At 42.1% G+C, this 19,853-nt stretch overlaps 1 protein-coding gene across 3 annotated transcripts in view; it reads right to left on the reverse strand.

The window, feature by feature from the left end:
• Positions 1–19,853, reverse strand: part of LOC139691250 (rap1 GTPase-activating protein 1-like) — a 312,140-nt gene that overhangs the window by 209,286 nt on the left and 83,001 nt on the right. Inside the window, exon 1 of one of the 3 annotated variants that reach the window (XM_071588995.1) lies at positions 19,556–19,720. The exons of the other annotated variants lie outside the window; for them this stretch is intronic. Within the exon in view, the coding sequence (XP_071445096.1) occupies positions 19,556–19,578 (23 nt within the window). The 5' untranslated portion in view covers positions 19,579–19,720. Of the gene's footprint in view, positions 1–19,555; positions 19,721–19,853 lie in introns of those variants that run through there. 3 annotated transcript variants of the gene reach the window in all.

Genomic DNA, 19,853 nt, shown 5'->3' on the forward strand with positions numbered 1-19,853 from the left:
TTCTCTGCCGCCCCTCATTCCTCCCCCACAACACCACCGGCCGGAATCCCCGCCGCCCCTCCTACGTACGATGCGCTCACCTCCGCGGCCGTTTTAAAGGCCGCGCCTAATGACTACCCATGAGAAATCAACGAGCAGCAGTGCGGAGCGACTTGGGTCCGCTTTTTATTATAACATCCATAATTAAAGGAGAGGGATGCCCTAAAGGTACTTTTATCCCCTACACTTTTATAGAAGCGACCCCCTCCACCGTATGCATTCGACCGAATGCAACATTTCAGCGGTGAAAACGCGCCGTGCCAATGAAAAGCACTGTGGAAAGAGACGTCTGCCGCACCATTTATTACGACCGCAAGATACTTCCACGAAGTCAATCCTCAAATCTGTAAACTTTATACTTACCTTACTTTCACAATTTTAGTGCCCGTGTGTCAAGAAATTTATTGCGACATGGAATCCGCCAAATGGATCAGCATGATGCTAATGATTGCAAGATGCGAAGGCCAAATATGTGCTGCAATAGGTTTCTCCTCCCATTCAAAACTACTACTGTGCAGTCATGAATAAAGTAGCCAATGGAGTTTCTATAGCTCTTTAAAGCAATTAATTCAGCACATAGTTTAAATTCGGCCCGTCATCGTCAGAAGCGTAATGTCGCCATATAATAGCGTCCAAAAATGAACTGCAATGGCTCAGAGCCAGGAAGAACGTCCATTTGTTTCGACCTTGATTGCAGCCATTAAAATTCTTAATGGCATTAAATGGTCACTTTATTTACAGTTGTGCACATTAAACGGAATGCGTCCAAACCTATCGCCAGCCTTTTATTGTGAAAGCACCACAGGACAACACAGACACGCAGTGACATGAGTCTGAAACTGACTAATACGAGACTTTAAAACCCAGCCATGCCATGTCCGAATAGAAAATAAAACTTGAAGTTAACTTGCAGCCGAGTTAACGAGATTGGTAACGCTCCCGCCTGACGACTCAAAGGTCGCGGGTTCCATTCTCGCCTCGGGCACAGCTGCCCCTTCAACTCGGGTCGGCTCGGCAATGGGAGCCTGGCGAGAGGCCAAGAGTGATTTATCGGGATCCCGGTGGTGTCATAGGTCACCGGAGAAGTGCGGAGAGCGAAAAATAAAAATAAACGCACGGTACACGTTGAAGAATTACGCCGGATGAAGCTATTTCAATGTTGCGTCAAATATTTACTTTGTATTCCCCTGACTTTCAATGTATCCCAACTTAAAATATAAATAGATAGAGGTCTTTATTTGGGTGAAATTGACATTCATACGTACACATAAATACACATAGACAGACATATATTCACTGAGCACAGATTTGCTCATCGAAAAGAACGTGGACGTCGTCATTTCTTTTTTAATCTTTATGAATATTGGAAAACTTGTGTTGTAACATCTATGACGGATACTGCAGCATAATTGATTCGCCCAAAAAGGATGAAAAACATACGGTTCAACAAGTTATACGTCCTCCAAAAATAAACTTCTTTGCCATTCAGCTCCACGAATTCAATATTCAGCGTCCAGCAGTCTCACATATAAATAGGAAAACGTGCACCATTTTACGCATGACCACAATAATCAGCCGTAAACTCTGAACTACAAGACCACTCGTCAAGCAACCTAATGGACAAAACACATCTTCCCCCCCACCTTACCTTATCACCGAAGAATTCATGATCCCTCCTTACGACCCGAAAAGGTTGCTCCCACAGTCGAGTGGGTAGAACTTATTCCCTATATTTTACTGTGACGCATGGAGTCGGGCGAGGGAGTGGAAAGAGTAGCCCATATCCAGGACCATTGAGACTTAAAAAGAGTTTCGCATCCGAGGGAGCTTTGGAAGTTTCTACTGAATATCAAATGGAGGCCCTCCAGACTGGATCTTCATATTCCAGTCCACGAGTGAATCACTTGGCAATCTATAGTCTATAAAAAGGAATATAGTCTTGTGAAAACTATATTCCCTTCCATATATTGTGTGTGGCTCAAGGCACAATTGTCAGACGTTTGTGAGGGGAGGGGATCGTTTGAGGGCTTAACCTCTCTCATGGTGCGGAGAATTTAATACGCAGTATCTCCAACAGATTCAGGCGAGATGTAGTGGAAGTTCGTCATTGTGAGAAAAACGAATTTTCACTTTTCAACAGATTTATTTGTAAAGTACAACGCGTTCCAGTTGATCGGACCGAAATCGAAATGGTTCGAAATCGAAAGGGTTCGATGAACTGAAACGCGTTGTAAGCAACAAATAAATCTGTGGAAAAGTGAAAATTTGTTTTTCTCATACGCAGTATCCTTTAAGATTAACCACCGATACATGATGTCGAACCGAGTCATTCCACAATGCCTGAATGCACCAATAAGTCCAGTCACGCCATCACCCTTTCTGTACAAGCATTTTTTTCCTTTCGTTCGACGTAAGGAATTTAATTCCAAATCAGCAGCTATATTTTAGACAACACTCTAAGCCAAATTCGACATGGTAGCCGCCTAAACTACAGCTGTAAAATGATTGCAATAAGGTGATTACTGCCTATGTGAAGGAGAGAAAACGTGGAGTGCGAGAGTTCTAAAAACTAATTCGAAAATCATCAAACTTCAGCGCCCTCCATCAACGAGGGAATGTTTCCACTAAAATAAGGAATGGTTCCAATAACTTTTGTATGTGGAGATGTGATTGCGTTTCACTTAGGACTTCAAACCCCACGGTCGAAAACTCGTTCGCAAAAATTGAGAGAAATTGAACTCGGCAACCACTCGTCAACAAGTTAATGAACGACATACTTTTTCCTCCACGCGTGACTGAAGCGTCAATTATTCCTCCGGACGGAACTGAAAAGGAAAGTACGAAATCGTTCTGGCTAAATTACATTATACTGTCCCCATATTTGCTTCCAGTGGACAGTACTAGAGAGTTTACTTTTAGATTCTAAATGGAAATCTTCGTTTCGTGACTCGTTGTTAGGCAAGGATGATAAAAATGATTAGGCCTCAGCATATTAGAAATTTGAAAAAAACACTTTTATAAAATTTTATTTCTAACGTACGGCTTTAAAACGAGCGTCACAGCTGAACAAAACAATTCTTCTCTGAGCCTCTTACTATGGGAGTATTCAAATTCAAACTTAAACAATCAAAATTCGCGTATTCCACTCATCAGTATAAATAATTTTGCACGGAAGAATATGCGGCTAACTGATGATAGTTAAGTAAAACCTGAGAATAGCAATTTAGATGTGATCATTTTTCAAGCTAATTAGATTTCAAATATGTATATTTAATTTTCATTTTTTTGCAACAAATATCTTCAGTCAGATTTCACCCTAGTGATTATTTACCCACTTAAATCTGGACGCACCATAAATCAGCTTTTATTCTTACAATCGCTTCGAGAAATTTAGGGGACGCAAAAAATCATAGAAAAACAACCCTCTAAATGAGACATTGTCAAATTTTGTAAAAAAATAATAAATGGAAATATGAGAACTGCTCAATAAATAGTGATCATGAATTGTTTCCAGCATGCCTTCAAATACAAGTAAATAGAAGGGACAAGGGCATTGAAACCGATGGAGAATATTGTGAGAGGTAACATCAAATACTGGTAGTTGAGTAAAGATTCAGTGCTTCAAGCATTATGAACATTATTTTTATTGAACAGTCATCGTATTATCCCAAATTTAAATACACAGGCCACATTATTCTTGCTCTGCTTGAGCAATGAGCCAATTAGGTTCCACCAAACAATCTTTTTCTTACTGCCAACCGTCAAAAATTCACTGTAAAGAGGCTACGACACGGGCAGGATTTCTTGATCTACGACGTCGCCCTCTCATCCCGCCAAAGAGAGGCAAGGAAACTCGGCCGTACCGTCTGAACAGAAAGGCGACCCATTCGCAAATAGTTCGAATTCTTCGCTAAAGGATGTTTCGGGGGATCAGCTGAGAGCGTTTCGCAACACCCTTAATGGTCCCCCGGGACACTGCCCACGAAGGCGACGCCAACGGAGCCAAACATAACCCGTGTCCTCTGGAAAAACGGGACAGATGGGCATATTGCGCCACCGTGCTCGGGACGAAACCTTGAGCGGGACACACCCTCGCTCCCCGTGGGCGAAAACTTGCGAGCATCATCGCTCTTTGTGTGCGGGACTCGAGGCAGCTGCTCAGATGGGAGTGTGAAGGAAATTACCTCGAGTGTATATTTCACACATTTGGAGGCAAAGATTCTGGTAATTAACATTCTCGAGGAGGAAACTGGGGGCACGTCACTTGTAATGGGGAAAGGTAAAAATAAAAAAAAAATTAGTTCGTCGTAAAATTTTTTTATGAGCGCAATTTCATGCAGTTTCAAGATTGCACATAATAAAAAGTACTCCCGGAGCAAAACGTTGTCTCCGTCAAGAGAGCCTCGGGTACTCATACGTAAAGCGACCAGAATGGCAACCGGTATCCGAATACGGACAAAAAAATACGCCATGTTCGCGAGGACGGTTTTGCACAACTGCCTACGCTATGAAAGCAACAATGCTTTCAAGCAGCGAGGTCATTTCATGGTACTATTTTGCTCAAAACAAGGGAATCTTCTTGCAAAAGACATTTTTTACGTCATAAATTTCTACGCTATTTCTCATTCAGCCAGAATTAACCGAACGGAAAGAAAAATCGCAACTTTGTCAAGTCCACTCAATGTTTTAATCCTACGACCCGGATTTCAGAATAGAGTATCATATTCAAGTAAATTTTTAGATAGACATTTTTTATATTTTAGTACCCTACGAGTTACCACTAGGATACGTGCAGGGGGGTGAATACACTCCAGACTAATTTTGACCCGAATATTTTTACCCCTACCGCGGTCGGGCAATGTTGTTCTGATCCCTTATCCTGTGAGGAAAAAATTATATCCTAAAGGAATCTGTTCTACACATAATCCCTCTAATTTTATTGACATAACCTCGCCTTCCATAGTACGATGGGGGCAATAACACATTTTCGACGTGACTGCTAAAGATACATCCTTCCATTTATCAAAAGAGATTTAATCTGTAATTTTACCTTCGCTCCGTGAGTGATTCCAAGCCTAGCTTCTCTATTATTTTGGATACGCTCCTAAGTTTATCATAACAACGTATTACAAATCTAGCTCCTCTACGTTGCATGCCATACGATTCGGCAATCAATCCAACTTCGTGAGGATCCTATATGCTAGCAGCATATTCTAAATTGGGCCTAACCAATGAAAGGTAACAGGATTTTACAAGCTTTACCTTCAAATATATAAATAGAGAAGAATTGAGGGCTGCAATAAACCAATCTTAGGATTAAAATTCTGATGATGATATACATTTTGGTCATTGGGCGATTGAATATTGAAGCGAAAGGAGACGTTTTGGGATTGGACAGGAATAGGGGGGGGGGTTACAGAGGAAAAGGTTTGGCACATCATATTAAAACTTTAAAGTTTCGCATTGTTTTCTTGAGTCTTTACTTTACTTTGTCCTCTTGACAATTCTCCACCGCAGTCACAATCTCAACTAATGGCATAGCTTTCCTAAGAAGGGGAGCTTAAGTTGATGGGATGAAATTAAGAAATGACCGGGAAAAGGAGGCCCAAGAAACTTAGGGGGGGAATGACACTCCATTCACCCTCCTCCCGTTCAATCCCAAAAGGACTCTTTTCGCCCCCATACCTATGCCCCATGACCAAAATATACATATATTTGAAGGTAAAACCTAGAAAATGTACCTTAATATGATACCATGTTTTAATACCCCAGTTTTAAGATTAAAACATAAAGTGGAATTGACAAAGTATCAATTTTTCTTTCCACTATGGATAAGTTCCACAAAATCAAGCCTGAAATTACCAGCATCAACCGAGTTTTTTCTTTCGACCTGAGTAATGAAACGCTATGAAAATGAGTCGACGAAGACACATCGCTCAGGCAAAGAAGGGTCGCAATTCTCTCTTTAAAATTGGCGGAAGTTCATTCCGAAAGTTTTTAAACCGAAGGCTTATAAATCTCCACGAAGACACGAGCAAAACTTTCCTAAAAGAAAAAAATAACATAGCCAAGCATTTTGACGTTTAAACGCGAGATTTTTACCAGGGCATAGAGAAAATACCGAGTTCAAAGCAATAAATCCTTCCACCTTTCTCTTTGTACTCACGGCGTTTACTTTGAGGACACCACGTAGCCCACCTTGTAGCCACGGCTTTTCATTAAAATTCAGTGGTAACCCCGACAGCTTCCGCTGGGATCGTCGGAGAGGGGCTCATGTGACGCGATGGTATCCGCAAATGAACGAACCCATGGTCGGCACGAATTGCTCGGGACCATCGCCTGGTTTGACCGCAACGAGCGACCGGAGGCTTACGGGGGGGGGGACGTAAAGGGCAGGGGAGAGGGGGGGTCAAAATATGTCCCCTACCGCACACCTACACCCCTCCACAACTCATCACACTTATAACCATTCCACCTTTACGAGTACGTATGCCTTGGAGATATACGCATGGTCAGTTTTCCAGTGGGATAGGGCTCTTGGGGGTGGAAGGTCATCAGAGGTCTGGCAGATGTCTTATTACGCCCATAATCCCAATGGGTAGTGCAGGAAATTTTATTTTTCCGGATGGTCTCTCGACACTCTCCTTATGGTGAATGGACATTTAACAGCGATCGGTGCAGGCAGGAATCGATCGTTCTGTGCACGAGTAAGACGGACGGGTCCGGAGTCCGAAAATATTTTTTTCCTACCCAAAAAAACGGCAATTTCTCTGGCGAAGGAGGATTCCCCGCCAATGACCTAATAAAGTATAAACATTTCTCACGCCATATGATTGAAACTATGACTTCAATTCACCATGTCATCGATCACGACCCGAATCAAAATTATATGCACGGAAAAATGTTATGCGCAGAACTTGCATAACCTAATTTGCATAAAATTTTACTTCATTCTCCTTGATCCTGATTATACGAGGTTTATATAACCCTATACTTAATTCGTAGCCAATTTTTATTGCATATTTTATAAGGAATGGGGTATTCATTTTTAATACGCGGGAGGGGGGAAAGTACACATCAGAGTCAATGGCAGGCGAGGAATTAAAGACTGGAAACCACACCGCTGCAATGGGCCGTTGACTTTAAATGAAAAAAATAACGAGTTCATAAGAGTCACCATAAGTAAAATAATTAGACCATACTTCTATACTAAGGCATATAGTATAGAGGTATGGTAACACATATGTGTGTATATATTTATATATGTGGGTCGCGGTAGTCCAGGGAGTAGAGCGTTGGACTGCTGATGGGAGGGGCCCGGGTTCGAGTCCCGGTCAAGGCCCTTTGGGCACCTGCAGCTCCACCCAAGCTATGTGATTTTTCGGCTACCAGATCTTCCTGGGAAACCATAACCGGCACAGGGAATGTGGGAATACCCTGATGTGGGAATTTCACACGCCGTTGGGCTAAGGACTGGGTAAACTCTACCATCACCTACCAAACCGACCTTCGGGTTGATTACTGTGTTATGGTTATATATATATATATATATATATATATATATATATATATATATATATATATATATATATATATAATATATATATAGTGAAAATCACACGCATTTATAGGGATAATAACGTAAAAAATTATAAAAATATTGATAAAAAATATAAAACTCACTCAAGAATTTTATATTTCGGGGGTCGCAACCATCTTCATCGGAGTACGAGAGGAGTTACTAAAGCCGGTGCGTGTGTGAAATATATATATATATATATATATATATATATATATATATATATAGATACCGAGTTTTAATTATCGACCATGGCCTTGACAAAGCTGATAATTAAACTGTGTTACAGTGGTATGATGTAGAATAGATATTTATTTGACAGTTTCATTGAAATAAATGCTCTCATTTACACGCATTGATTTGACGCTTAGATAACCTACCAGTTTTTTTAAAGGTGACTTGGGAAACCAATATTTGACGTAATTTTGCCACTTAGTATATTTACATGCATTTTTAAGCCACAAAATTAATTCAGAGGTAGACGACCATAAAAATCAATATATACTATGTACATGTACATGCCCCCATTCAAGCGTGTTAAATTATGATTGTCCCCTGATTCAAGTCAGTCGAGGAACATTTTATGGATTTTTATATCCTAGAAACAGGACATTGCGGTGTGCAGGTGCTTATATTCAGGTGCGCAGTCCGCAAGCTTAACCCCTCATATACGCATAACACGGAAATTTGCGGATGGCGGATCGGCGAGGCGGATAGTTTCGCGGGCAGTTCATCCACCGAGCATCGAGTGTTCCGTCATGCAGCGTTAGCACTTTTATTAAGAGTTAATGAAGAAACGATGGCTTAACTTTTAACTTCCTCACAACTTTTTACTTGGATTGTCCCTAATTCCCCACTAATCTTTCAACGCCAACGCCTCACCGGTTGTGAAACACACCGAGTTGCGGACGAGAGCCGACGTGGTGCTTCCACGCGACGTGGGGGGAAAAACGAAAAGATGGTTTATTTTATTGGATAATGATATGTGCATCCCGACCTCATCTGAGATCGTATTTGAGGCCACGGAACGAGAGCAATATGTAGATGCATGTACTGGATGGGGACTAAGAAATTGGCATTGAATGCTGTCTAAAATTTACGAAGTTTGAGTATTTTGATCAGCGCAACATGAAACTTGAAAGGGAATTTCTTCGAAACATAAATCTATTAAATAGAACAGAACATGCGCCCTTAATGCAACACGTAATGCTATACGAGTGCTTCATTTTTGTGCATGTTTCCTTCGATAATTTTAAGCAGAAAAAAATTAAATACATAAAAAAAGGAATAAATGGAGAAGAGTAGAAAGCATGGGAAGAGAAAACTATGCATGCCTCAAGAGTAGAAAAAGATTTTTCTCGGACTATGCCGTTCGGTTTTAAAAGTTTAACTATAAATTAAACCATGCTTTTATTAATTTTATCATTAAAATAGTACCCTGTTGGCTATGCACTGTCAGCATGGGCCTATTAACATGATTAAAAATGTATAAATGCGGTCTATCTGACAATTAATCGTTTGAAAACGTGATTGAACACAATTAAATATCGGGTATACAGGCGAAATGTTCAGGTTTATAAACGGCACATGTTGCTTTTGAATACGATCACTGAATAATAAACTTTGCTTTTATATTAATGATATACTATACTTTATACAATTTAGTACTAGATAGCCTCTGAACCATCATCGCGAATATAATAAGCTACTAGTAATTATTTTGCGTAAAAATGTCTAAAAATATTTTGTAACTCATAATATCAAAACTTCATTCAAAATCCAACATTTTTGTGTCAATGCAGCTGTTTTTGCAACCTGAAAATATAAAAAACCATAAAAACAGCAATCAACCCCAAGGTCGGTTTGGTAGGTGATGGTAGAGTTCACCCAGGACTAAGCCTGACGGCGTGTGAAATTCACACATTGTAGGGTGACCAGTTCCTTTCCATGTGCCGGCTATGATTTCCCAGGAAGATCTGGTACCCGACAAATCACATAGCTTGGGTGGAGCTACAGGTGCCCTGAGAGGTTTGCCCGGGAATCGAACCGGGGCCCTTCGGTCTGGAGTCCAACGCTCCACCCCTGGACAACCGCGATCCACAATCTGAAAATGTTTTTGCTATTTAATGCTGTTTACTAACTAGCCAGCGTTAAATAGCTCTCGGAAAAATATACCTCAAATACATTTCTAAAGCAGAACTAAATTTAATTTCTGGGAAATCATTCCTGCTTTCAAGGTGCTTTACCTGCTAGCTCACCCTAAGTGCCGTATTCAGAGTTCAATGCCCGCTGCACCATTTCATTTAGTTCTGCCATACAGTAAATCTTAACATTTTCTACCATAGAAGAACCTAGAGCCAAATCAAACACTGACACATTGAGGCACGTCAAGTTATGCGTGACACATATCTACGAGTCATATATTCACGAGTAACGTAAAAAAATAGCAGGAAACAAAATCTTCAACGTCCATCCGAGTACACATCACTTTCCAATTGAAGTTATAATGATATTTAAGAAGATATCTAGATATCCCAGGCGCTGAAAAAATGACGCCAATTCGTTAGGTTCGCATGCTACAAAATAATTAAAATTACATACGTATGCGATGCTTGAACACCTCGCTTTCAGAAACGAGTACACGCGCCACTGATCATGAAGCCAAGCAGTTATTACCAAATCCGCCGGTCACCATTTCTCACCAGTTCAAGTGAAAATTTCTACCTGCTGGATGAGTAAGCATCTCTTGCGAAATTTTCTGCCGGTCTTCTTTCCCAAAATGAACCTAATGGTTTCGCCGTGACTACCACATCCAATGCGATGTAGTGACGGAAACCAGCGAGTCGACCGACCTAGGCTTGGAAGTCGGACCACACGCCCCACTGGCTGGAGGAGTGGCTGGGGATACTTCAAGTGGCTCTTCCCAGTAGGGGAGCACTGGAGGGCGGCCCCTCCAAAGCGGCGCTCCCTGAAGCCACCTTTGGCCATACTAATGATCCCCCAGTGCCTCTAGTGCTCACTCATGCCACCAACAAGCAGTTTCCTTACCTCAGAGACCCGGAAGAGATTACGCTACTTGAGCCTTATCTCGGAAAAAAATGTAACTGGCCATACCAGATCGAAGGTAACTCACGAAAGAATTCCATATGGACGCTATTGCACAAGGCAAAAGAAAGCAGCATTCGAAACCGCTATCATCTCATTCTTTACGCTATTGTGAGGAAAATACTCTTCTTTGTGAGCACACGGAGTTATTTATTTGTTCAAGGATTACGGTGAAATAAGACATAGAAAGGTAGCGGATGTCGACGGCCGGGATAGTACCGAGATGGTGGATAGATAGGCTTTTTAGACAGCATGAAGGATGTCAAAAGTTACGAAGAAATGAAGAAAGATATGATGTAGAGCAAAAGGGATTAAGCTTTCGCGATGCATACAAGTAAATAGTCGTTTTCGACCGTCCCAAACCTACCTTTGGTAGATAGAATAACTAGAATGTATGTACAACAGACACCATTAGAGCCATTCACAGACTCTGAAAGTTCGAATTTTTAAGGGCTCATTTGCATTCGGACTTACTTTCCTGTTCGTTTAATTAGCATGATTTCCGATTCGTCGGGAATGAAATTATGTCGGTTTATTAAGCATGGACTGCTTTGCAGGCCTCTTTCCTCGAACATTATCTTGATCACAGTTCGCAGGTGCATTTCCGGCGCGCTACTTGGCATTTTCTCCGGAACACTCTACCGCAATCTATCCTTGTATGACGCTGGTTAATTTTTCAGTTTTTATTTTATTCCAGAATGGGATCAAAGTATTTATGGCTAACCGTAAATACCTTCGACCGGGCGTGAGTGCTCAGAAATTAATGCAGAAGACCCCTGATTTAGTGGTTGCTATCGGCTCTTCATCGCTGGCCACTTACGATATCGCAACATATTTCTACTGCCACGACGTGCGGTGCTTTAATTCATTTTGCATCTTTAGTGTGCCATATTGCACCGTATTTGACACAGTCAGGACATTATATTCGCATTGCTTTTCTTTATTAATAGCAAATATACGTCTGGCCGTGCGTGATCTTTTCAAATAGCGTAAGTAGCCCTAAGTACACTCTATCAAATGAAGAGGATAAAAATGGGGTCTTACCACGATTTCTTTCGACATAAAAAACCAGAAGTTGGCATAAAAGATTTTATACATGTTCTTAAGGTAGCCGAGGGATCAATGGTGCAGATTTTTACGTAATTCACACGAAAAACTGATATCATATTCAAAATTATAAAAGAATTGTAATAGCTTTAACATAACAGCACCTACCCGCCTCTGTTTCAATGATATTAATTTATTTGTGGGAGAAAATAGCCGAAATCGTCCAGTTGAAAAAATTGGCGCCTTCATACTAGTACACAAGAAATTTCAGAGCACACTTCATAATTTAATAAGAACCTCATTGAAACAATGCAACGATTTCAGAGAGTAAAAATCATTCGCCTTGATTTTTTCTCTCTGAAATTGTTGCACTGTAATGCATATTAGCGGATGACTCCGTCAAAAGTTACTGTTGCGGCATCTGCCGCAGTTTTGTGGAACCTCGTAGAGCTTAAAAACTGTATACGCACATCATATATGTACATATTTACGAACTGCGCATAAAAGCGCGTGGCATTACCATTCATCACTCATCACTATGTTGACATACTGGCTCGTGCGGTCACGATCGAACCTCCCTAAAAGGGCCGAATGAATGCGATAAGACTTCTTCGGAGACTGCGAATAACGAGCCTACCTGAGCTTCTAACCTGCGAAATTGAAAACTGGAAATAAGCCGGAGCTCGACGATAGCAAAAAAATTGGCTGGGAGAAGACTACGGATGGGAAAGAGGAGGGATTTATTCCACGGAAATTATCGGGGACTCGAGACTCATTGTTACATTTAAAATGTCACACACTAACAACTCTGTCAAAAAAATATATGTTCAACCTTTCTATTTTCCGGAGTGGCTTCGAATAAGTGACTATTGACGAGGAGGGAAAAACCAGAACCTTGAAAATTACAAGGAGTAGTGGTCCCATAAACTGGTTTCCATCCGTGGAGACGGAAGTGTGTTTTAAACTTGCGGAATTTGAATAAACTAGGGGTCAGCAACCTGAGGCTGTTCGAAAAGTTCACAGCAAATATTACGTCACGGAAGTAGTATAAAAGACCACGTTTGAAATGTTATCCTTAAACGCAGATGGAGAGAGATTTGCAATGGCAGCACATATTACGGTCTGAGAGCTGGTGTGCTGAACTTTTGCCATTGAACTTTTCAACCGATTAAAATGAAATACACAAAATGAGTTATTATGACCATGTTTAAGAGGCTAGCTGGACGGAGAAGAGTGCGTAATGGCACAGTAAATATAAACGCCCAGAGCTTTTAACCGCCACTGTCGTTTCAACTTAAAATTTTAATCGCGCCGAAATGGAAGACAATCACTGGCGGTCGCTGATGGATCGGAGAGAGCGCTTGAAAAAAATTCCTGCTCACAAAATATTCCGAGAAGCCTCCGAAAACTCGAACTTTCTGCCAACGCCCCACGAAAGGGAAATTGACGATAAAGGTGGGGGGAGAGGCTGGGGGGCGGTGCGGATCCCTCGACCACGCCCCCCCTTCTCCTTCCGGCGACGAAGTCCCCAATCGCGCCCCCTCCCGTTCTAAATATACCCATGATCATCTCCTCAGGATGCAGCATCTCCAAGGGGTGCAGCAGGACCCGGAGTGGATGCTTCCGGGCACACCGACTACCCGACTGGGAGTGACATTTTTGTAAGGACGCGAATGGATTCCCGTGGAGAGCGCGTGGCTTGGAGCGAGAGGGCCCAAAGGGAAACAAAATGGATTGATGATTGCCGATGGATTTTGTGCACCACAAAAATAAACGGCGGACAAATTTTGAGCAATGCGACTGATGGAGCAGTTGACTCGGTACATCATGCTCGTAAAGTAACGATCGTCGGCTACGCGGAATGTTTTAGTATGTATGAACTACGACATATTTCACTCATCCGCAAATAAAGTTAAGAGAATTTCATCATCACAAGAGAAAGAAATTGAGTATGGCCAAACATATAGCATACCACTTGCTCATATCGCATTCTCGTACAACTTATAGTATGATATCAAAACGCGAAAATACGGTGCAGCAATAGGGTAAACATGGCCGCTCCACGTTCAACACGCACCTCAGAGAAACATCGATCTTACATTTGGATATGTTTCACCCCCTTAAGACGGGGGTGAAACAAATCCAAATTCATCGAAGAATTAAAGTTCATAAAAGAGATTCAACTATTTCCCTTCAGCAATGACGCCTGGACTAGAATTTATTAAACAGTGTTATTTCCGTATCAGACTCACCGTCAGGCACACACCGTGTTGTGACGATAGAGGATTTTAGATTAATTAAATCTACTGTATTGTTCTACTCAACTGTATTGTTTTTCTATACGTATCCGTGAACTTTCGAAGTGCTGAAATACCTCTATTATACGCCAAGAGCAGATAAATATTGTATGAGTGAGAACCTTTAGTATTCATGAAATCAGGAGATTTAAAATATTTTAGTTTTCAGTTTTTATTTGACTCACCCTCGTAATTTCAACTCAATTCTGTCTCGAGCATACATGTCGTGCTTCGATGCAATCGCTTGTTCTCCGTTGACTTTCTTTAGTGATAAGACCTCAGCCGTTGGAGCACCTTCGACATCAAGTTAACACTACTCATTGGAAACATAAATAGAGCTAGCTTACAGCGATGAGGGTACCGAATGGTAACTAGCAATACTGTGAAGGGTAATATTAAAGAAATAAAAATTAGGAGGATGAAGATTATCACAATGAGCCTTTTTTTATTGCTCGGCGATTGAACGCTTTGGAGCGCTTTGAGGGGCTCATGTTAGCTGTTAACCTCAGGACAATTCGACCATTCAAAATGTATAAGCATGAAAATATGGCACATTAGCATTGGGACAAAGAGGTGGGAGATGAGGGGTCAGGCCCAAATAGGCGGCGCTCGATCGACGTTCACCGACCATTCTTCACCGTCGTGTTAAAATTTCCTACGGATAAATGGCGAACCATTCAAAATGAAAATGCCGGCACTGAAAATTGTTCTTTGTCTCTGCTGTATGTTTGTAATCCAATTGAGGAAACTAAATATAATCTAATTAAGGAGGTACGATCATTGCATAGGTAACACAATTTGAGACAAGATGAATGATTTACAGGGTCGCGGTAGTCCAGGGGTAGAGCGTTGGACTACTGACCGGAGGTCCCGGGTTCGATTTCCGGGCAAGCCTCTCTAGGCACCCTCAGCTACAACCAAGCTGTATTATTTTCGGGTAAATAATCTCCCAGGGAAACCATTCATCGCACAGGGAAAGGCACTGGCCCACCTACCCTAATGTATATATTTTCACACGCCCACGGGCGTATTACTGGGTGAACTATACCATCACCTACCAAACCGCCCATCGGATTGATTACTGTGTTTATTGTTTATGGAAATACAATCATTATTACTTTTAATGGTGGACTACCGAAAGTAATGGTTAGTCTCAGTATATTTACGGATGGGAAAGTTTTATATAAGGCCTAGGAGAGAGAATGCTCGGTAAATATGCTGAAAATGTCTGTACTAAAGGAAGTAGTCCTGTGTGACATGGATTTTAAAATAGCATAAACAACACGCTCTTTTACTTGCAAACATAGTTTTTTTAAACAGGAAAAGATAAATACAAAATATTCTCAATAACTTTTCCAACAATAACGAGTTAGCTCGTCATGCACCGCAAGGACCATGATCTAGCCGTCGGCGTATATGCAAAAGTGGCCAGTGTGGGAAACAGAGGATAGGCTGTGGAGTGCAACGGAAAAAGAAGGGAGGAATATAAAATTACGGTTGGGAACTGGGCAAAAAGAGGAGTCGAAGACAGCGCTAAATTGCCCGCGGAGATCGTTCCGAAATAGAAATTGTAAGATAATCGAAGCCTTGTATATTGCAGCGTTCCTTGAAATAGTGAGCTAAACGGATTACGTCTCACGAGGAAAAACCGAATCGATTTCGAAGATAAAAAGTTAAATAATATTCAAAAGTCCCCTTTAAAGGCAGTTATAAGCAATGGAGAATTTAATAAGACATGGAGTAACTGATTATTTATCATGTGGATAATGTAAGGAGACATTTTTGATGTACAATTGAAAACCAGAAGTATATAAGTGTATGTGTGTGTGTGTGTGTGTGTGTGTGTGTGTGTGTGTGTGTGTGTGTGTGTGTGTGTGTGTGTGTGTGTGTGTGTATATATATATATATATATATATATATATATATATATATATATATATATGCATATACACATACATACATATACACACACAAATGACATATACACACACAAATGACAGTACACAAACACGACAAACTTGTCAAGAGTATGGGAGGTAGGTACTGTGAGAATTCAGATAGAGCGACGACTAACTGCAATAGACCCGAGTCCCAGAAATAGCGTACGAATACCTTCCGAGTCCAGTATCTTTTTAGGGAGGCAGGGAAGTTTCAGGATTCCACACGGCGAGATGAGACGGGAGCACGCAGGACAGGGTGCGTCGTCGAGAACACAGGGAGTGGAGTGCAGGCAGATAAAATGCACGACGGGAGAGGGGGAGTAAGAGCATCGGGCCCGATGCAGTCGCCGAGAGCGGCCGATGCTAGACGAGCGGACGGGGGTGGTGCCCCAGACTTGAATCGTGAAGGAACACGAGATCCGGTTTTATTTCCGTCAACCAATACCCATTCATTAGCCTTTCACTCCAAATTTCAGTCGACTGCGGACCTCCATTCTTCCCAGAGCGATGGCAATTCTCTCTTGCCTTCTTTATAGATAGGCCTTCTTTCTGCCAGATATCCCCATCCTTCGTTCGGCCAGCTTGTAATGTCCCCATGGACTCCCCCGAGGGACCTTTCCACCTATAGTCCTTTCATTTGTGCCCTCCTCAACAAATCCGATATGCGTGTCCGAGACACGTTTCTTTTCCCCGTATAGTGACCCATATTCGCCTTTTCCTATTGTAGTCGTCTTTATATCTTTTGGCCTGCCTTTCCAATGGTTCCATCTCTCCCTTTCTACCCAACCAAGGAGTGCCACGCTCAACACGAAAACGTTCACGCCCTGCTTCCATTGCTTTGACAGAATTTCCATTGAGAGCAACAGTCGTAAACCTCGTGATAATTGCCTCCTTACACCGAGTTATTCCCTGCTCCATTATATCCACTGTTCCCTGCCAAGATTCTTCCATACGATGTTATTCCACTTCCGAGATAAGCGAAATATTTGACAAGTTTTAATTGAACTTTTAATGAGACGTACGCACCCAAGGCCGACCTTTTAATTTCTTGTGAGGTTCATCATACCATATTCATTCTTCCACCGCTGCAATACATCCTGCTTTTTCTCCTGGATCTAGTTGCATTTCACGCTGCCAAATGGACTTTTCGAATTCCAAGAACGGCATACCCGCGCGCACAATGATTTCTTGACGCGCACAATTCTTTCGCCGAAAGTATCCCCGAGCTAAGTGTGACGTACGTCGTTTCACCACCCCCCCTCTGAGTCCGAAATGGTTGATCAACAGGTTCCCTTCTTTAATTTTATTTCTTTTCACCATTCGGCTGATAATTCGTGTTCGCATTTTGAGCGCAAGATACGCCACACTTCAAATTCGGTTTTCCCCGAATTACTGAAGCCTACATATTTTCATCGAGTTTTCCATAGCTTTCCCTTCAATTGATTCAGAAACACATTAGATGAGAGATTGATTTTATCGTCCCCTCAGGTTAACCTATCCGGCAGCGATTCAGAATGGATTTCCAATTATCATCACATTATTTCAATCCTATGATTGGTTTACTGCAGCCCTCGATTCTACTCTCTTCAATGTCAATTCCCTCAATCCCTGAATGCCCTATGTACATCATGTATCTTCGTCTTCCTTGTGTATTCCCTTTTATTATATTCGTGATCAATCCATTGTGCCTCAATGTGTGTCCACTCCATCTATTTCTTCTTTTGCCGTAGAGTTCTCCATATGGTCCTATCCTCTTTTGCTCTTCTATAAACTTACTCCTTCTTACTTTGTCTGCCCATTTAATCTTCAGCAATCTCCTCCAGCGCCATGTTTCGCCATTATTCGCTGGTCCACTTTTCCAATGTTCCTAGTCTCGGAACCATAGAGCGCCATGATCCACACGAAAGTCTTAACGAATTACTTCATTGTTTCCAGCCTTCGATTCTATGAACATAGTAATTGCCTCTTCTTAATGAATCCGTTCTTAGCTTAGGCTATTCTTCGCTTGATGTCGGTCGAACTTCTTAAGGAACAATAAAATCACCGTTCATAAATGTGCGAGTAGCCCTAATTCCCCACGCATTCAAAACAATCACGCGCCACATATTTTTAATAAAGGCGATCAAATAAGGTCTAAGATTCATTTACGCTAACGATATACTTGCACTATAAATATATATATATATATATATATATATATATATATATATATATATATATATATATATATATATATAAATGGGAAAATGGGACATTTACCGCCCGAAGTATTAGGCCAATCACGACTATTTTGTTCATTGGCTTTATTTTATCAACTTTTGATTTAATGAACAAACAGAAGGATAGATCACGCAAAACTATCACGCGTATGCCTAATAAAAAACTTAAAAGAGAACTACACCTTAATTACATTTGCCACGAATTCATGACAATTAGTCAGGAAAATATTTTTAAGATTAAATACGAATTCTAAACTCGAGCGCTACCTAGTTCATATAAATTGCTTCTAAATCACAAGAAATCAATACGAATTGATTATGTACAAATTACCATTAACGTTCCACACAAAAATATACTTGGACGCGCATGCACATGCCATTCGGTAACCGCAAACCTTGCATTACTCAAAGAGACTGCGACTCCTGCTGTAGAATGATTTTCCAAAGCACGTCACCCATACTTTCGAACCTCAATGCCACATGCATACATCCGAACCTCAAGAAATAAATCACTGCAGTACGCAAACGGTGAAGAAACATGACGGCGGCCCAAACAAAATAAATGAACGAGAACTCCGATGGAATAAAACGCATTGAAAATATGAATGAATCGGTGGGGCCGGATGAATGCCAATGGAGAAAACATACCAACTACCTGGCCCTAAGTTAATCGTTCGCGCGCAGCCTACCTTGTAAGCGCAGAATAACACGGAAAACTGATGCGACGAAGCGCAGAGAGTTTTAAAAGGCTAGCCGACGAATTTTAGCGGGCTCATGTACGTATGTTCGGGCGTGGATGTGGGCCAAGGAAGGGGGGGTTAGTGACACCTCCGCCGTGGGCCAACGCTCAACATCCAAAACGCCTCCGCACTACCGAAGTCCGATGACGTCCAATTACCTGAAAGGCTCGAAAGCAATGCGACGGGATGGGCTCGTAATTGCTCCCTATCGGTCCAGCGCACGCATCTCCTCGGGAGCACACGCGGGCGGGTGTGGCGGAAGGGAATGGGGGGGGGGTTCGGAGCAGCAAGGGAGGCGTCCCCGCGGGGGGTGGTGGTTTGTAGGGGGGGGGGAAGAGGAGTCGAAGGCTAGTAGGACGGGGCGCATGGAACGAAGAACGCATCGTATGCGCCGGATCGGAGAGATTGCGCGACACGATTTTCATCTGCCACCGCTTGGTGATCGCCTTCAACGAGGCGAACACCTGATGACCTCGGACCCGTCATCCGCGTAACGGACCACGTCGCGTATCTCCGAGACGCCCGCAACGGGACCAAAGGGGATGGATACTTCCCGTGGAAGCGCGTGTCCGCGGTGGAAATTACTCACCATTTCCTCCGAATGATCCTCATGACAACCCCGGAACCATCCTGGGCTCCTTTGTGAGGGCTCGGTCGACCGTGAGGATCTCCGACATGTACCTGCCCACGTGAGAACAACTCTTTAAGGCACTGTGACACTCACGCACTTTGTATACACAGAGAGTACGGATGACGTTCGGGCCCCTCGACACACGCTAGAAGTATTCCTTACTAACGAGAAAACGATCGACCCTTCTTTCTACTCTCTTGGGCTGCCCTCGCAGCACGTAATTGAAAGATTAACCGCAAGAGGTCAGACGGGCAGC

Source organism: Hetaerina americana, unplaced genomic scaffold (assembly GCF_022747635.1).
Source record: "Hetaerina americana unplaced genomic scaffold, ioHetAmer1.1.p SCAF_31, whole genome shotgun sequence".
NCBI lineage: Eukaryota > Metazoa > Arthropoda > Insecta > Odonata > Calopterygidae > Hetaerina > Hetaerina americana.